The 16,927-nt window shown below is 45.6% G+C and overlaps 1 protein-coding gene across 1 annotated transcript in view; it reads right to left on the bottom strand.

The window, feature by feature from the left end:
* Positions 1–16,927, bottom strand: part of MCM8 (minichromosome maintenance 8 homologous recombination repair factor) — a 334,641-nt gene that overhangs the window by 65,073 nt on the left and 252,641 nt on the right. Inside the window, exons 14-15 of the mRNA XM_086927685.1 lie at positions 4,085–4,280; positions 2,282–2,504 (exon numbers count right to left, since the gene is read on the bottom strand). Of these exons, the coding sequence (XP_086783811.1) occupies positions 2,282–2,504; positions 4,085–4,280 (419 nt within the window). The remainder of the gene's footprint in view (positions 1–2,281; positions 2,505–4,084; positions 4,281–16,927) is intronic.

Below are 16,927 nucleotides of genomic sequence, written 5' to 3'. Positions count from 1 at the left end.
CCACCCCCATGAGAACAAAGGGACAAGATGGCCACACTCGGCAATGGAGAAAAGTCCGAGGACTAAGGAAAATTCGCCAGTCCCAACCAAAGTCAGTACTTAAATAAAGCAGCATGATGAAAGTCACAATACCACACAGCACGGTAGACAATGAAGTCCCCACAAAAGAAGCACAGTCAGGCAGGATAGGCAGACGTCGTAGCAGCAGCCCCTGGAACTCCGTGGGAGGGGTTGCTCTCCGCGTTGGGGAGAGTGACACTGTAGCGATACACAAGCTGGAATATTGTAGCTCGTGCTCCTGAACACCGCGAAGTTGTTGAGTAGTTCCACACGTCCCCGGCAACAATGTTTCACTGACCGGGATCAGCGGAGGCTGTTCAGCAGAGCAGGGAGAGAGGACGGGCAGGATGTATTCCGATCCAGACAGGCAGCCATCGACCTTCTCCTCCAGCTGTAGCAAGTACATGCGCCATTCACACCGCAGTTCAGTTAGAGCCAGGAAAACAGAGGCGAGGGTAACTTGAGAGCGTTCCTCCATTACCTCCGTGGCCTGAGCCTCTTCAGTCAAGTCAGCTCCCCAAGTAGATGCAAGCCGGAACTGTCGGGCAGAAGCCAGGGCGCCACCCGCCATTACCACAGAGGAGCCGCCTCTCATGATCCCACCATCGAGCATACAGCGATTTCAGGCAGAGCCGGCGCCTGGAGAAATGATCCGCTCCCCCGAGGCAGGACAGGTCAGCATTCGCAGGGTGCAAACAATGGGGGGGGCTCCTTGCCGACCGACACAGGAGAGACGAGGCAGTGAGGGGGTTATGATTACTGAGGCGCCCTCGGCATGCGAGAAACAATGAGTGGGTATCCCACCGCTTTTCTCCGTGGGAAGGAGCAAGTCAGGTTTACCGACGGCGAGCAGTCACAGTCACCAGAGCGCCTATCATAAAAGCCAATTCTCCCGTCGGCCAGCCCAGGATGTCTGCGCCGCCCCAAGGTAATCGGCCCCTATGGCCACGGCAGTCGCTGGCGGCGCTTTGTGAAGCAGGTCACGGGTCCAGGGCCAGGGTCGTCCCCTACGCAACTCTCGACGTTTCTCAGGCTGCCGGGCGGGTAGAGACACCGGAGGGACACCTCCGGAATCAGGAAACTTCCCCCATCAATCTGCCGGTGCACAAGTACAGGATAGGGAGCAGGAGTGTTGTGCGGGAAGCAAGGGCTCAGGGAGCCGGGAGATCACACGTCCGTCTCCGCGGCCATCTTGGCACTGTTTACTTAATGTGATAATAGAATAGTAGGTTTGTACTGTTGAGCTCTACAAATGAGCAAATGTACTGTTTCATTAAAAATAGTAATATTACACTTAAGAACGTATTAGGACTATGAAATGAAGCATGTTAATTGGTAATTTATGGGACTTATACATCAGAGAAAATGTGTACTGTATCTGGATTTATTAAGTGTATAGCTTCCAATAGAAAAAACATGCATACAATAAATAAAACCCAATCGAAGTATCAAGCACATCCAATGACCTGTAAGATTACCAAATCCACCGGGGGCCATCCGCCCTCCAGGAGAGAAAAAATCTAATCAGGCAAAGATTTCACATTTTTCGTTGCTATGTGAGGACATTTGTCATGGTAGCCCCAACAACAAACTCCCAAAACATTACTGGAACACTAATAAACTATTTGAGTAGAATGCGTTGTTGGTAGAAAAGGATGTCTTGTGCTGGTAGAAGCCAGATTCACACTCAAACACTGTCATTCTTGTATAAATTATATTAAAAATATCCAGAATAAATGAGTTCTTAAATGTTCAGCCTGTTCAAATGTACTCTTACACTTCTAGTACTTTATTACAAAGAGATAGACATGCTTATCAATAATGTACCTGATGGGAACCTCTAAACATAATAGTACCAGGATTAAAATTAGGAAACAAGTATCAACTTAGGTTATCGCCTGTAAAATGACTAAATAAGTTTGAAATCCTACAGATTTCTAAAATTTCAAAATTATAATACAGCTAATTTATCTACTCAATTAAGTTCTCTCAAGAATCAGAATACATCTTATTCTGTCTGGGGAAAATGAAGGTACATTTGTCCCATAACCATTTTCAACATTTTGGAAATTAAAACACTAAAAATAATTCTCTGGCAAATGCAAAACACTAAGAGTTTGGCACCAGTATTAACTTCAGATGTGATCCGTTTGAACATCCCACAAAAAAATAACATTAATATTAAATCAATATCAAGCTTCTCAAGGTTATGGGAGCCTACCTTGAGCCTCTCTGATAAGGGCTTCTCCGACACTACTTCAAGAACAGACGTGTTGGAATCCTGGGTGCCACCGACACGTGTTGCATTTGCACTGCTCACGGATCCCTTCTTACCAGCTCTCATTGCCATCACGTGTTCTGATAGAAAATGATCATGATCTTCATTTGGGGTATCGAGCAGGATGAACACCAGGTCAAACCTAGAGAGCAGCGCACTTCCCATTCTAGAACACATCGAAATATACATGTAAATGGTTCAGGATATACTGCAGCAACTTTGCAAGTCTTCTTTGTCAAGAACCAAAAAAAATTGGCCATCACTTTCAAGCATGTAGTCGCACACAATCATTTCTTCCACTCTCCAGTCTGCTCCTTAACACATAAAAAATTATGTCAAAAGTATCTCTTCTACCTGGCGATGCTGCGCCACACAATCAATAAACTAAAATAAAAAAATAAGGGCCTCATTAGGATGGCGGACGGACCTGCGTCCGTCCGCCACCCCAGAGTAGGAAGGACCGTCCGCAGGGGCAGCGGCGGTCCCTCCGTGCAGATTAGGATGTGACCGCCACCCTGGCTGTAAAATGTAAATTGATACTTGTATAGCGCACTACTCACCCGCAAGGGTCTAAAGGCGCTTGTACGAATACCGCTGTGGAACCCATCCTGGCTTTCCCTGTGAGGCGTCCACTCCTGGGCACCCCCAAGGTGGAGGCCAGGCATCCTTAGCGTTGTGGGGGCCGTTGTGGAGATTAAGCAAGCTATTGCCCAGAGTTGCAGAGTGGGACTCCATGATTGGAAGAGGCACCGAGGCGAGAATTATCAGGTCCGTGGAATTTTGAGCCCAAAACCCGCCGAGGCGGGGAATTGAACCCTGGTGCCGGGTCAGGGTCTGCCGCTCTAACCATTGAGCCAGGCTGTCACATCCTGTATATTTAACATTGCGGCGGGTGCTGCTTGAAGCAACACACGCCGCAATGTTAAATAAACCATGTTTTCTTTTGCATGCACGAAGCTGCAGGCACCGCGTGGTGCCTGCCGCTTCGTGCACGCAAAGGCAGGGGGTACTATGGTACCCCCCATGTGCACCCCCTACCCCCCCTTCACCCCTGGGGGCACACAACGGGCCCCAAAGAAAAGTCTGTATGCCTTTCCACTGCGGAAATTCCGCCGTGGAAAGGCATAGGACCGACGCCATCCTAATATGGCTGGCGGTGTCTGATAGACACCGCCAGCCATGTTAGAGCTTTTCCGCCACGGTCGGAAGGCGACCGCGGCGGAAAAGCGGCGGACGGAAAAAAGATCCCCCAGCCATCCTAACCTGGCGGGGGGTCTTTTTTCTGTCCGCAGCGGTTGATCCGCATCCTACGGGCCGGTGGTGGCTTCCGCCGGCCCGGAGGATGCGGATTAACCACAATCCTAAGTTTCCTCTTTCTAATACAGTTTTAAGTGGTCTCTCTTTGCTTCTGAAAAGTGTGAATCCCTGTAACTTTCCTCAGACACACAGCAGTGCTATCACTCAGATTGTGTAGTGAGGTTCTGCTTACAGACCTCGAGTCCTACCTGTCATGTAGAAGGATCAAGCAAAGCTAGTAGAGCAGAAACAGGTCTATCAAGAAGTAGCAAAACATAACCCTCAACCTACCCCACACACTGCAAACGAAACTCCATAGCTCCTCCAACTGGTATGAAGGAAGGGAGAGGCAACACCACATCACCTTCAACCAGAAAAGATGAATTTACATTTAAATCGAGTTCTGAATATAACAGAATGTCATTGGGATGGCATCCCAAAGTTACTTACTTTAAGTTCTCAGAAACTGTTTTGGCTTTGTTGTAATGGCCCCCCACAGGGTTGGCGGCTGCAATGATGGACGTCCGTGCAGGCAAACTGCAAACAATGCCTGCTTTGGCAAGACTTATACTCTGCTGTTCCATGGCCTCTAACAGAGCCTGGTGTTGATTGCCCATCTTATCAAACTCATCTATGCCGCAAATGCCTGCAAGAAGGGGCAATGTGTACGTCAGTAAAGTCAGAATTTGCATTGGTGCTGGTGAATGGAAGCATAAAGAATCATAAACTTCAAGTGTTGGAATATGACAACTTAGCTCACGAAATGCGAACTTTACAGTTACCTTCTCCGATACCCTAGCGTGGAAAAGCACAGCTTTTGTTTCAAGAGAAAGATAGATAACACCATCGAAAATGAGCAAAAACCTATAGTCCAGTACTGACCTTCAAATAGTCTGTGTTGTGCCTTTCTGTATGAATCTCTGTTAGCTCCTTGAGTCTCAAACAGTCAATATGTACTATAAGTGTAACATAAGTCTACAGTGGTAAAAGGGATGATATGATGCATAATTATTATAACAGAGGGAAGGGGAGGGGAGGGAAGAAAAGCCGGGAGTTAATTTTACATAATTGTTTTCCACCGGGAGTTTATTTTACATAATTGTTTTCCACAGTACGTATGGATACCTCACTGAGAAGAATGTTAATAATAAAACCAGATTAAAATTCTTGGCCAGCTATTGAAAGTTCGAAGGCAGAATTTAGGAAAATGATGCTATAATACAGGGTATATATATGAAATAAATGAATCCTCATCATGGTGGTGAAATAAAGACCCCGTGGCCGCCTTTGCAGTCCGTCCACAGTGCATGCAGATTGTGGCAGGTCTGCAGACAGGGACTCCAAGGGCACTATTCATCACTGCGGGTCCGACTTTCAACCTTTTGTAGAGGTCAGAGGACAAGGGCGCCACGAGCTGCCAAGTGCTGAGAATTACGACTCTAAAACAAGGACATATTCTGTTCTTTGCATAATCAGTAGGTAGAGACAAGGTAGGTCAGGTTTCTTTTTCTTTATAAGGGGGCTTGCATTATATCGATTGGAAAAATACATACTTTTTGCGGAAGATAAAGATCACACACGCCTCTTGCGTTGTTTACCGGAAAGTTTCACTTTACTGCGCTGCTTTTAAACTGATGTAACAACCAGCATTTGCAATGCAATAGGTCTTGCATTTACGCGAGTTTGAGCTATTGGCATTGAAAATGACAATGTCTTTTATTTATGTTTTGGTTTTTAAAACATAAATAAAAGGCATTGTTATTTACAATGCCAAGAACTTAAGGTTCTGCACTGTCACCTCTTCTTTTTAATGCCTATCTACAACTTTTGATCTCTGCATTAAATCAGATGGAGTGCCGGCTTTACAGTAATGCCGATGATACTCAAATCATTATCCAAATTGATAACTCACCTTTGGCATGGGAAAGACTACAAACATATTAAAATTCACGGTCAATTGGATGTCAGCAAATTCACTAAAGATAAATCCGAACAAAACAGAGGTGCTGGCGATTACCACAGTGTCTAGCCCTTGGAATGACCTCCTCTGGCCAAAAGAACTAGGGCCCTCACCGGAACCAACGGCGGCTGTGAAAAGCCTGGGCATCCATATAGACGCCAAGCTTTCCATGACAAAACAAGTCTCTTCAGTTGTTGGTACCTGCCTAGGTCTATTAAGGCAACTGCGAAAAATATCACAACTCTTGACTCCGGTCACTCTTTGACGGGCGGTATCAGCTATGATCTTGTCGCGTCTGGACTATGGCAATTCGTTGTATGCTGGCCTCCCCCAACAATTGTTGGCCAGACTACAAATAGTCATGAATGACGCAGCAAGACTAATTTTTAAAAAATCTAGACGGGCACATGCCACACCATTGCTACGGCAGCTTCATTGGCTCCCAATTAGGCAGCAAATTATGTTCACAGGCCTTTGTATCACACATAAAGCCCTGTACGGACAAGCCCCAAAATGCATCAAGGAACTTCTAGTCCCTTACGCTCCCAGCAGGATTCTTCGATCAGCAGATGCCACCCTCTTGGTCTGCCCTCGCTTTAAACTGTAATCCTTTGGAGGGAGAGCTTTCTCCAATGCAATTCCCGTGGCTTGGAACAACTTGCCAGTGAACTTGCGCAAGGAACCAAACCTTTTACCTTTCAGGAAGAAGCTCAAAACTGTGCTCTTCATAGAGGCTTAGGGAACGCCCTAGAAGTTCTCTGCCTCTTTATCGAACTTTCAGTGTACCCTCAGAAAAGCGCTTAGAGATCCCTGGGTGATAAGGCGCTCTATAAATCTAAATAAATAAATAAACTATCGGAAATGCGAGACCTATTGCATTGAAAATGTTTGTTTCTTTTAGTTACAGCACTCCCTAAGAGTGCATTTTTTTGCAGACAGCCTCCTTTTAATCCTTAAACCCCAAACCGCACCAGCTCCATGTTAATGCTTGCCCCCTTCACTCCCAGTATTATTGGTTAAGCTTCATGCTTTTTCAGTAGAAGGCTGCATTTGCCACAAGCACTATTCTGCAATAACCACCATAAGTAGTAGCCACCAGTACGAGCATGCTTTGAGCTTTTTCGATTTATGAGCAAGAAATTAGATTATTTCCTCAGGAGTCAGAATATATAGAAAGTGAATGGAAAATACGCCCTTATCATATTTCCCGGTCTTTTTTATTTTTTGTCATTTCCTTTCGTATTTCTATGTTGACTTGGTAAATTTTTGGAAGCACTACAGACAGTGATTTAAACCTCTACAGACTGTGGTGTCATCCACACTGGACAGTGTCTGGTGGTACCGATAATAATGTTATTTACTCAGGACAGTGACAGGAGCCACTCGGTTTCTTTCTATTTCTTTCTTTTTTTGAATTTGTATAGCGCGCGTATACCTGTGGGTGTCTTAGCGCTACTGGTACTCCATACTGTGTTTCAGACCAATAATTCTAGAAAAGCCATGTTTTCAGTTGCTTTCTAAACTCAAGGAGAGTAGGAATTTTCCTCAGGTTTAGTGGGAGAGAGTTCCATTCCTTAGAAGTATTGTAGCTGAAGCTCCTCCCTCCCCAGGTTAGTGATAAGAGTTACTTAGCATAGTGATGAGGCTCTCTGCTGTGTTTGTAAAGGGGCCAACAGTATAAATTCTGGATTCAATCGTCATCTCGACTCCTCGGAGCAGTGTCAGGACAGAAAAATATGTGTCGTAACAGGCAGATTGGCCGATTTTTGTAACTAGAGAACCAAGTTGTAGTATCGGCGTCAGCTTAACAACCTGTGTTTCTGGGCTAATCCCCTAATCACCCCGTGCCACATTTAAAAAAAAAAAAAAATGAATGCCCAAAACTCAAACCAGCGGACCCACTCGAGCTGGTGACTAAACCTAAAGCTAAACGACTGGACCCATGCAGGGTAGAGACAGGGAGCACTCAGATCAGCGACTGGGCTGCTTTATGGCGACCGTCGCCACGCTCGAACTGTCCCGTGCCAGCACGCCCCTGCATTCTGGTACTTGAGGTACCATCCCCCCAGCCAGATGAGTCTGCCCAGCGCCGGCTACGGCTGTAATGTGAGCCCTGTCGCCACGCTCGGACTGTCCTGTGGCATTGCGAGCAGCGCCCCTGCATTCTGGTACTTGTGGTACCCTCCCCCGCCAGATGAGTCCGTCAAGCGCCGTCTGCGGCTGTAATGTGTGCCCTGTGCTTACTCTCGGCTTCCTCTGTGTGCAATGCTCTCTGTATTTCCGGTAAAGAGTGAAAGCTCCTGGGCTCCTGCACTCAGCCCTCCTCAGGCTTCACCTGCCTCTCAGACACGATATAGCTCCCTGAAACCCCGGAGACCAAAGAGTAGCGCAACTTCGCTCAAGAAGGAGAGAAAGCAGCGCAGTGCTGAGTGATCATTCATTGCTTGGCCTCTGGCTGACACTTCAGCAAGAGATAGATTTAGCAGAGCGGACGCGACTCTGGGATCGAGAGTTGGAGTTCCATGCGGATGAGCGGACAAAGGAAAGAATGTTCAGGGAACATGGGGGCCCTTGCTAAAAGGACTGGGATTCTTGGAAAGGGGTGTCCAAGTTAAGGCGGAAGTGGGTCTCTGGCATGAGATGCTTTGAAAGCATAAAATATATAATTCACTAGAGGATAGGGTGGCACGTTAAAGGGTTGTTAGGGAAGGTGGGGGACCTGAGAAAGGAAATCCATAATAGAGGGGATGTTATGGTGACTGGTGATCCTTTGGGATCAAAAAGAAGAGTCTCGAAAACATGGCATGGTATATGCTTGTCAGGGAAATGGGAAACGGTTCCTATAGTAAAGGAGGTCTGGCAACGGATGACCCATGGAAAGGGGGGAGGGGGCATTTGGAATGTGCCATGTGGAAAAGGAGCGATTGGCAGAGAAAGATCAGAGGTACGTGGACCCCCGTGAGGAGGAGCATGCAATTATTTTAAGTCCCATGGGACAGACATTTGTGGAGGGATGGTATGAAGGGCGACTCTAGCTGTAAAGCTGTTCTTGGCTGCTCCCATCTGAGATTGTATATGCCGAAAAGACGTAAATCATGCTTTCGCTAAGCCGGTATTTACTGGGAGCTGTTCCTGTTACAATGCTGTTTTTGTGAAATTGATGTTTAACTCAATTGCATAGGGTGACTTTGCCCGAATAGCGAGGAGAGGCTCTAAGCAGGGGGGGGGAAGCTGAAGCGAGGAGACCTCAGTGTGCAGGGTAGTGCCTGCAGACTTTCTTATCTTTAGGGGGAGCCATTTGTTTCTAATCAGCATGGCCGTGCTAAGGCAAAGCTAATTAGAAACAGATGACCCCCCTAAAGATAAGAAAGTGGTTCACGACAGCCGTGAAGTAGACGAGCCAGTCTGGATGGGCCGAACGAAAGGGAGAAAGGGCAGTGGCCAAAACGCATCATTTTCAATGGGAAGCTAGTGTTTAGCATACTCGCTGATGCGACCCAATGAAAATTATGGGTGGGGCTTCAAGTCCCCTTCTTAAATCTCCTTGATCACAAGAGGTCCCCTCTTCAGCCAGGATAGCTTGATTCCAGTGGCACAGTGAGCCCAGGACCCACGTCTGGGCATACCTGGCGCACCTAGGGCGAGAAAGCAAAAGACACACAACTGATGGACGGAATGCAGAACAAATCAAAACATTCACCCCCAGTCAAGAGATCTGGGTTACTGGGCTAAATCCATCATTCTTTTGCTCACCATGGACGAGAATGCTCAGAAGTGAGTCCTGTGCTCTCCATGCCACTGGAATTAAGCTATCCTGGCTGATGAGGGCTGAAAGCCTGAAACAGGTCCTAGGATGCTTGTTTCCAGTCCAGAGAGGACCTGGCTTGGCTGTTTGGGTTGGACTGTTCCCATGGGGCACACGGTCAAGACTGATTTGCATATGGCTGGGTTCAAACTGGAATGGCATGGTGAGAAAAAAAACGATGGATTTAGGCCCAGATCTATGTACTGGGGTGAATGTATGACATTGTTCTGCATTCTGTCCATTAACTGTTGTTTCTGCTTATGTTACAATACTGACAACACACATCACTATTCCTGAAATTAGAGGTAAATACATTTCGAATTTGGACAAGTGTGCGTGTGCAGTGCACCGTCAGTGACCTGGCTAAAGAGTCATGAAAGAGCTGAAATTAAATCATAAAATCAAAGTGTTCTGAACAGGGGCCCCAAAAATGCATTTGGCCCAGGGCCCCCAAAATCCTTAAAACGTCCCTGCACAAAATTCAAAGTGAGCCATGCTATTTTTTGGAGCTTGCAAACAGTTACAACCGGGTGTATACATTTATTTTTATGTTTGATCGTTTTATCCATTTAACAACCTTTTGCACAAAATGTGTTATCCAGGGACTATTCCAAGGTCCAGGGTTTGGGTGGAGTTGCAGGAGTTCTCCCACAAGAGGGAGCTGCAAACATTCTATTACAGGAGAGAATCGGGTTACACCGCAGAGAGATGAGTCCATAACACGTGGCAAACTCGCTGTGCTGTAGGGAGATTACCATAAATACTATAAATACAAATCGGTAATCTGTTTTACCTCTCTAAATATTAAAAGAGTTGCGTATTTTGTTAAATATCTTTACAGTTTCACTGCTATTGCTGTGTATGAGGCCAACTCTTATTAGCAGATGTGATTTCAGGAACAAATAAAAAGGAAAACAAGCGTTGAGAATGGTGCAGGTGTCATAGAAAGGTCAAAAAGTCGCTCTTCCGGTCTTCATTCAGTGGACCTCTTGTGATGAGCTCAGTCCCGTCCTGCCTTGCGCAGACCCGTTAGATTAGATTAGAGTATTTATAGAGCGCATGGCTGCCTCGGCAAAAAGGCGTCCCAGCGCTGAGAGCAGATCAGAGTGGAGAAATTAGGAGAATTTTGGAGGGAACTAAGTTTGAGAAAAGAGCCATGTTTTTATGTGCCGTCTGAAGATGTTATGGTCGGGTTCAACACAAATGTAAAAAGGGAGGGAGTGCCATAGTTTAGGTGCCAGGCATCTGACAGACCAACCACCAGATCTGGCCTTGTGTATACGTGGAGTGTGTGCAAGACACTGGTTTGCAGAGCGCAGTGCTCGGCCTAGTGTATACAAGTTGCACAGGCCGTTGAGAATATCTGGGGCTATGCCTATCAGTACCTTGTGCATGATACTGAGTGTCTTAAGGCTTATCCGCTGTTCAATCGGTAACCAGTGAAGGCAATGGAGAAGGTTGGAGGCATGACTGAACTTCGGTAGAGCAAAGATTGCAACGAGTCCAGAACGCGGCAGCACGTGCTAACGCCTCATCACCGATTTGTTAGACCCGAGGAGGAGAGCGTTGCAATAGTCCAGACGGGCAAGGATAGACGCCTGACAATCAAATGGCATGTTTGAGCATCAAAGAGACCCAGAACTGGTCTCAGACCACGGAGTATCCCGAAACATTTTCCGGCCACTGTTTTAGCATGCGTTTCTAAGTTCAGATCTTTATCTAATAGGATGCCCACGTTTTTTATCATGGCTTTAGGGTCCGGGGGATTGCCGAGTGCCGGAGGCCACCAGTCATTAGTCCACTGATGGGAATCTTTGTCCACTAAGAGGATTTCCGACTTGGACGAGTTCAACTGCAGGCAGTTATTAGTCATCCATTCCGCGATAGCGGAAATATCTTATTTAAATTTTTGTTTATCTTGGGTGGGATTGTTAGAGAGGGAGAAACACCAGTTGGGTGTCATCAGCGTACGACACCAGGGACATTCCCCTAGCCTTGGCTAATCTGGCCAAAGGGCTCACATAAATATTAAAGAGCGTGGGGCTTAGAGCGGAGCCCTGAGGGTCCCCACATCGAAGTGTGTGGGTCTGGGAGGCAAAAGGGGGAGCTGTCACTTGGAACGTTCAGATAAGGATGACGCAAGAGGTTGGGACCCCAGTGGTTTGTTGGGAATACCAGCGTATGAGAAAGACAGCTGTACATTTCACACACAGAAATACTCACAGGCAAGCATGCAGTCAGCGCAACATACCTAGAGTGTGTCCGTGCGTACACGGACCAACAAATATGCAGCTCAAGGCAGAGGCGCGCGAGCGCACACACACACACACATCGTCGTCGTCTCAGCCAACAGACATGCATGCACTGCATGAATGCGTGAGCAGATTGATCCGAGAAAAGAGCGTGCATGAATGGATAAACTGCTGATGAATATACGGGTGAATGATTGAAAAACAGAAGAAACATATTTGGTATTCATGGCGTTGGCATTTTAATTCCCTTCCCTGCTTTCATTGAGTTGACAGGTTTATTCTGCAGCACTATCTGTGGTTACAAAGTTCGAGGAAACTTCTTTTTGCACAAAAAGGTTTCTCTGAAAAAGACTAATGGATATGCACAATGTTCGTCCTGCTATGATGACACCCAGCAGGGAAACATACAACAAATGGTTTTAACGTGACAGCAGAAACATGAACCAGCGTGTGAATAAGTGAAACCGACCTTCCAAAGCAAAAAATGTTTAATATGTGAAAAGGAAATAACTCGACCCTCTTCATGCTGTGACATACAGTAAATCAGTAAATATTTGACAGCAGCATGCAGTCTGGTAAAGCAGGCAACTGTTTTGTTTTCTATTAAATAAAGCACTACAGTGGTGCAGCGTTGGTATCTTTTATACATAAGCATGGTTGAATTAATCCCCATGGCTAAGCTGGTAATACTAGTTTAGAAAAGTTGAACCAGTGACATTAAATGAAGTAATTTAAAGTGCTGTGCAGAGGCTAGCCAATGAAACGAAGAGAGCACAAACTAATCTATTAGACTATGGGTATTTTCCCAAGGGCCACAAAGTTTAGTCTGCGATGTGACCAAGGGCGGCATTGATGCCAGCAAGTTGGTGATCCGGAGGTGAAGGACCGCAAGAAGGTGACTATAGGGGAAGCAAAGCATATACAGTAACATCTAGTGGCTGAATTGCACAATGTGAAACCAGAAAACCTGGGATTAATCGCTGCTTCCCCACTTTACCCAAACTGTGTGATCCTAGGTAGTTGATTTATTTCACTTTCCCTCCTTTTTTTCATGATCACATATAAGAGGACCTCAAATACATTACTTAAGGATGTGTGCTGTACAAAAACCTTCTCCTGTGCTTGATTTAATAAACTAGATTGTTATTCATGTGTAAAAGGTTCTCAGGGCACCCTAGGAGTGCACATACCAACTGACTTGCCTCTTAGTTCACAATTAGCATTGCTGCCAGTGTGGTAGGGAGAATGAATGTTTTTTAATTCATATTTTAAAACTATTACTTAAAAAAAACAAAAAAACTTTTCAATGCAGTGATCCAATCTGATATACTAAGGTGAAGTCGATCTGCATGTTAATGAAATAATTTGAAGTTTGGAGACCGTATCCTATTATTACACTTTTGCTGTAAGATGGCTTTGAAAATGAAGTTTTTCCTAAAGTTAAGTGGTGCAGGACGAGCTAATTACTTGCTTTTCTTAACTTCACGTAACCTTTAAGTAAAGGATTGCTCATTTATTCAATTTTTTTTTAATATTCAGGCTGAATCGAGTGGGCCGCAGCCAAGTGCTGCTGTTGATCATCGTACTTTGAGAATCCCTGTACTAGACACTTCCTTACTTTAGATATGACAAAAAGGAATCACAAATTGTATGGATATGTATGAATACGTGGCTCATGAAAGGTGAGGTGGTAGGGTCGCTTGCAAATTTATGAAAAATTGCATGCCTGGAGATCTATATTTATATGAAAGCCATTTTCTTATCCAGTAATGGATACTTAACAGATTCACAGATTGAACTAAGACTGAGACACACTACCAGAAAAAGAAGCGGAAGACAGAAATTAAGGTTACCGTAATGAAAGTAGTTACATACCTCTTCCTTTCCCATTTTAGTCTACGACCTGGTATGCAAGTCTAGCCACAGAATCTTGTAAATGTACAGCAAGAGGTCCATGTTTCTGTCTTGCACATAATCTGAAGAAAGCTCAAAGCCATTTTGTGGGAAAGAGTAACGCAGGTGATGAAAGTAAAAATGTGTCACCGTTTTTGGTATAAAATAAAAAGTAGTCTCTAGGATAAACTTGTCTGTGTGAACATTAGATAATGCTGAAATTTCATGGATCCGTCTTGCTGAAATTATGGCCAACTGAAAGACAATTTATGAGGATAGAGACTTTTAAATCTGCTTAAAGACTGTGCCATCAGACTTGGCAACACAACCTTGAGTTCCACTGAGGAGGCCAGCACTGAAACTGTTGGTATTATTATGTACAAATCCTTACAAACTCCTTAATCACTCAATAATACGTTATGTTATTAGAGATTTGTAAAGCGCACAGCTACTCCATAGAGTGGCCCGGTGCTGAACATGCTGGGTGGGGCTAACTGTGAGCTCGGAACTGGCAAATTTCACTCTATTGCTGGAATAATCAGGTTTTCAGTAACTTCCTGAAAGTGAAAAGCTCCTGCCTCTGTCTGAGTGCCAGCCGCAGCTTATTCCAAAGTTGCGCTGCTTGTACCTGGAAGGAGCGACCACTAATTTGAGCATGGGCAGGTTTAGGAATGCCGGCTAACTGAAATGCTGCAGACCTCAGAGTACAACGCGGTAGTAGAATTGGACTCTCTTCCTCCGGTAGGGGGCCCCCATCCCATGAAGAGATTTGAAGGACAAGACCATGGCTATAAAGACTATCCTGTTACGGATCGGCAGCCAGTGCATGGTTCTCAGGTGGGAAGACACCCGTGTTCTTGGGCCCAGCATAAGTGATGCTCTGGCCGCAGCATTCTAGACTACTTGTAGGTGTGTCAACAGGTATTCTGGAATGCCCAAATAGAGAACGTTGAAGTAGTCCAGCCTGGATAACACAAGCGCCTGGACCACAGTTTTCCTGTGTGCCACTGACAGAAGAGGCAAGAACTGCTTCAGAAATTTTAGCACTCCAAAACAAGAGCCTGCTACAGCTTGCACTTTGTGGTTCATGAATAAATTATCCTCCATCCTGACTCATACATTTTTAATGGTCTTTACCGAGGCGGTGGGTGAGACATGTCCTATGGTCACCCGTTTCGCCACACATTGTCTGAAGGGAGACCAAAAAGGATAATTTCCGACTTATTGGGATTGCACTTAAATAGGCGGAGTTTGAACCAAGAAAATACTTCTGACAGGCAAGAGTTCATCACTTCCCTCTAAAATCTGTCTTCTTATCGCAAGTGAAGAGCAATTGCGTGTCGTCTGCATATGACACGATCTTGGCTTCGTGGGCTTCAACCAGATGTGCCAAGGGGGTCATATAAAGGTTAAAAAGTGTGGGGCTAAGAATGTAATTTTGCGGGACCCCCACCTTTAGGGAGGGAATGGGCGCTGCAAAAGGAGGAGACCAGACGGTTTGTTGTCGGTCTTTCAGAAAAGAGGAGAAACATCGGAGAACTGTGCCCCCACAGCCAAATCCATGGAGTCCCAGGAGGAGCTGATCATGGGGCACGGTATTGAAGGCCGCTGCTAAACCCAGCAGTATCAGCACAGCCTTTTCCCCTTTGTCTAAGGTCTCTTTGATGGCCTCTGAGACTTCTAGAAGCGCAGGTTCTGTACTAAAATTAGACCTAAATCCGGATTGACTTTGGTGGAAAACTTGATTTTTTCCGCATATGTGGTGATAACACCATTAACATATTTTTCCAGTACCTTCGAGAAAAAGGGAAGCAGAGAGATTGGCATATAATTTGCGTCTAGCTCAGGATCCAACCTGGGTTTCTTTTAGTAGGGGGGAGTATTTTGGCATCCTTACACCTGTCCGGGACAAGCCCAGACTCCAAAGAGGCGTTAAGAATCATCAGATTTAAAGCAGGGTTAATTACCTCTGTAAGTGATGTCAGCAACTTGGCTGGACAGGGATCAGACTGGGAACCGGATTTTAGGGCCTTCATGATTTCCAGAAAGTTGTCCAAGGACATAGGGGGAAACTGCGTGAGCAGCGGGCCCCTTGCCTCTGTAGGCGGGGTGACAAAAGCTTGAATTTCACCCTCGCCCAAGGCAGCCGAGAAAAGGAGTCTTGAATAGTTTTAATTTTCTCATGGAAATAGGAGGTTAAATGGTTTGTCCAGGTTTCTGTTGGAGTAATACGCCTTGCAACTGCGCTTGGTGATAAAAATTCCTTCATTGTCTTAAAAATGTCTTTACTTTGGTTAGTAGACTGTGCTATTTTTGAGGGGATGAAAAGTTTTTTCTCTTCTAAAACTTTTTTATAGTGCACCTTCATTACCTAGTTATAGGTTCATTTATCAGCGGGCTAAAAATAATTTGCCATGCCCTCTCTAGGCGTTTACAGTCACTCTTGCTTTTTCTGAGGGTGACTGTAAACCATGGTGCTGAGGCGCGCAAGGCCTTGACAGGTCTCACAGAGAAGGGGGCGAGGTCATCAGCATGAAGCTGGAGCCAATTGTCCAGCCATTCCGCATCCTCCTCCACGTTCCAGTGGAAGGGGATTGGGTTGTTGCTGAGGGCGGTAGTGAGAGCGTCAGCTGTAATTTGGCTAAAAGGCCTGAAGTTGCGGGAAGGAGGCCTTCCCTGGAATTTACAGGAGTTATGCACCTTCTCAATCGTGAAATCGATCATCGAGTGATCGGACCATACTATTGGAACCGGCGCAGAAGTCACAATTGGATCAGTAGAGAAAATCTGGTCTAAAATATGTCCTTTCTCGTGAGTCGCCTGAAGGACATAAGGAGTCATTTTAAAAAGAGCTAGTGAGACACATAGTTTAATAGGTTCCTGTTCAATGGAATTATCCATATGGATATTAAAATCACCTAAAACTAGGCAGTGTATAAAATTAATGGCCAGCGGAGCAACATCACTTTGCTGTTAGAGTCAAGGAACTGGCCAGCAAGGCCGGGAGGTCTGTAGATCAGGGTGCCTGCCACAGATTGTTGCGCTGACACCCTTACGTGGAATCCCAGACTCTCGGCCCCCACTATGTCATCTATAGGAACCATGGTGCACGAAAGATGATGTTTAAAAATTATGGTGATGCCGTCGTCCGATCTTCCCTAAGCAACAGGTAGCCCGGAGGGATGGCCAAAGCAATAGTGGGATTTGAAGCTTTGCTGAGCCATGTTTCTGTTAGAAAAAAAGGAGGTCCACGCTCTTTTCCACAAGTAAATCATTGATTTGGAGGGCATGTTTGTTCAGGGATTGTGTGTTGAGAAGCAGGGCTTTCAGATGGCCCTTCTCATTATCAGGCTTGGTCTCTTTACAGGCAGGCTTGCCTGTAC

The sequence above is a fragment of the Lissotriton vulgaris genome, chromosome 6 (genome assembly GCF_964263255.1).
Source record: "Lissotriton vulgaris chromosome 6, aLisVul1.2, whole genome shotgun sequence".
In the NCBI taxonomy this organism is placed as follows: Eukaryota; Metazoa; Chordata; class Amphibia; order Caudata; family Salamandridae; genus Lissotriton; species Lissotriton vulgaris.
The sequence above is the reverse complement of the archived record's forward strand: the minus strand, read 5'-3'. Positions and strand labels throughout refer to the sequence as shown.